The 1,195-nt window shown below is 51.0% G+C and overlaps 1 protein-coding gene across 1 annotated transcript in view; it reads left to right on the top strand.

The window, feature by feature from the left end:
* Window positions 1-215: 215 nt before the first annotated feature.
* The window catches only part of tbr1b (T-box brain transcription factor 1b), a gene marked incomplete in the record, with an annotated part of 4,315 nt that continues 3,335 nt past the window's right edge, over window positions 216-1,195 (top strand). The window contains 1 exon segment of the mRNA XM_014016677.1: window positions 216-1,093. Within this exon segment, the coding sequence (XP_013872131.1) occupies window positions 381-1,093 (713 nt within the window).

The raw sequence follows: 1,195 nt of genomic DNA, 5'->3' as shown, positions 1-1,195 counted from the left end.
ATTTTTGCGTTTTCTTATTTGTATTGTTATTATTATCTGGAGAAACAGTCGGTGTCCATATGCTTCCATCACATATAGGCCCGTGTCACACTACAAACAAATCACTTTGCTCACGGCGCTCCTCGAATTGTCCTAATTAAGAGCTGTCTAATTAAATTACAGCCTTGAGTTAACCAATGGCAGCACTTGTTTCATTAGTGAAGCGGGCAGAGTGATGGAGAGAGAATCCATCCTGATTGCAGGATGGTGTCAATTGGCTAATTTACCGCCTTCCTTGCTGCAAGTCTTTGCAAAGGCGCTTTTGATGGTGTTAGATTAGGGAGAGGCGTGCGCAAAAGCCCGTGATATAGGTTGAGCTAATAGTTGCTTCCTATTGAGCCATGCAGGTCGAGAATTGCATCTCGCTGCCGAGTGAACTCTCAAAGAAATTCATGAATGTGGGCAGTGGCTTTGCGAGCTCCAATGGATCGGAGGAGCTCTCGTTGCAGGACCATCCTATTATATCCGCGAGTGACAACCTGGAGAGAAGTTCACCTCTGAAAAAAAACTCCAGGGAGATGACGAATCAGTCAGAGGCAGACAATTTCCCCGACTCCAAGGACGCATCGGGGGACGTCCAGAGGGGCAAACTCTCTCCTGGTCTGCACGGCGTCTCTGACATCCGTCATAATTTCGATGGAGCTGCAGGAGAACGGTGCATCTTCTCTCCGTCTACTCAGCCGCAGTCAGTCTCAGCAGCAGCAGCCGCAGCCGCAGCCCCCGGCGCCATGTTCCCCTATCCGAGCCAGCACGGACCCGCGCACCCGGCTTTCTCCATCGGAAGCCCCAGCCGGTACATGGCCCACCACCCGGTCATAACTAACGGAGCGTACAACAGCCTTTTAAGCAACGCTTCTCCTCAAGCCTACCCGGCAGCGGGCTACCCCTACGCGCAACAGTATGGACACACGTACCAAGGGGGGGCTTTTTACCAGTTCTCCTCCGCGCAGGCGGGACTGGTTCCGGGAAAGGCGCAGGTGTACCTGTGCAACAGGGCCCTGTGGCTGAAGTTCCACAGACACCAGACAGAGATGATCATCACCAAACAGGGCCGGTAAGTGGGCTCACGTGTGCTGCTGTCAAGCTCCGGGGGGATTTCACAAACTCAAAAGGATTATTACTATAATAATAATAATAATAATAATAATAATAATAA

Source organism: Austrofundulus limnaeus, unplaced genomic scaffold (genome assembly GCF_001266775.1).
Source record: "Austrofundulus limnaeus strain Quisiro unplaced genomic scaffold, Austrofundulus_limnaeus-1.0 Scaffold152, whole genome shotgun sequence".
Classification (NCBI taxonomy): Eukaryota; Metazoa; Chordata; class Actinopteri; order Cyprinodontiformes; family Rivulidae; genus Austrofundulus; species Austrofundulus limnaeus.
This window is presented reverse-complemented; position numbering and strand designations above follow the sequence as displayed.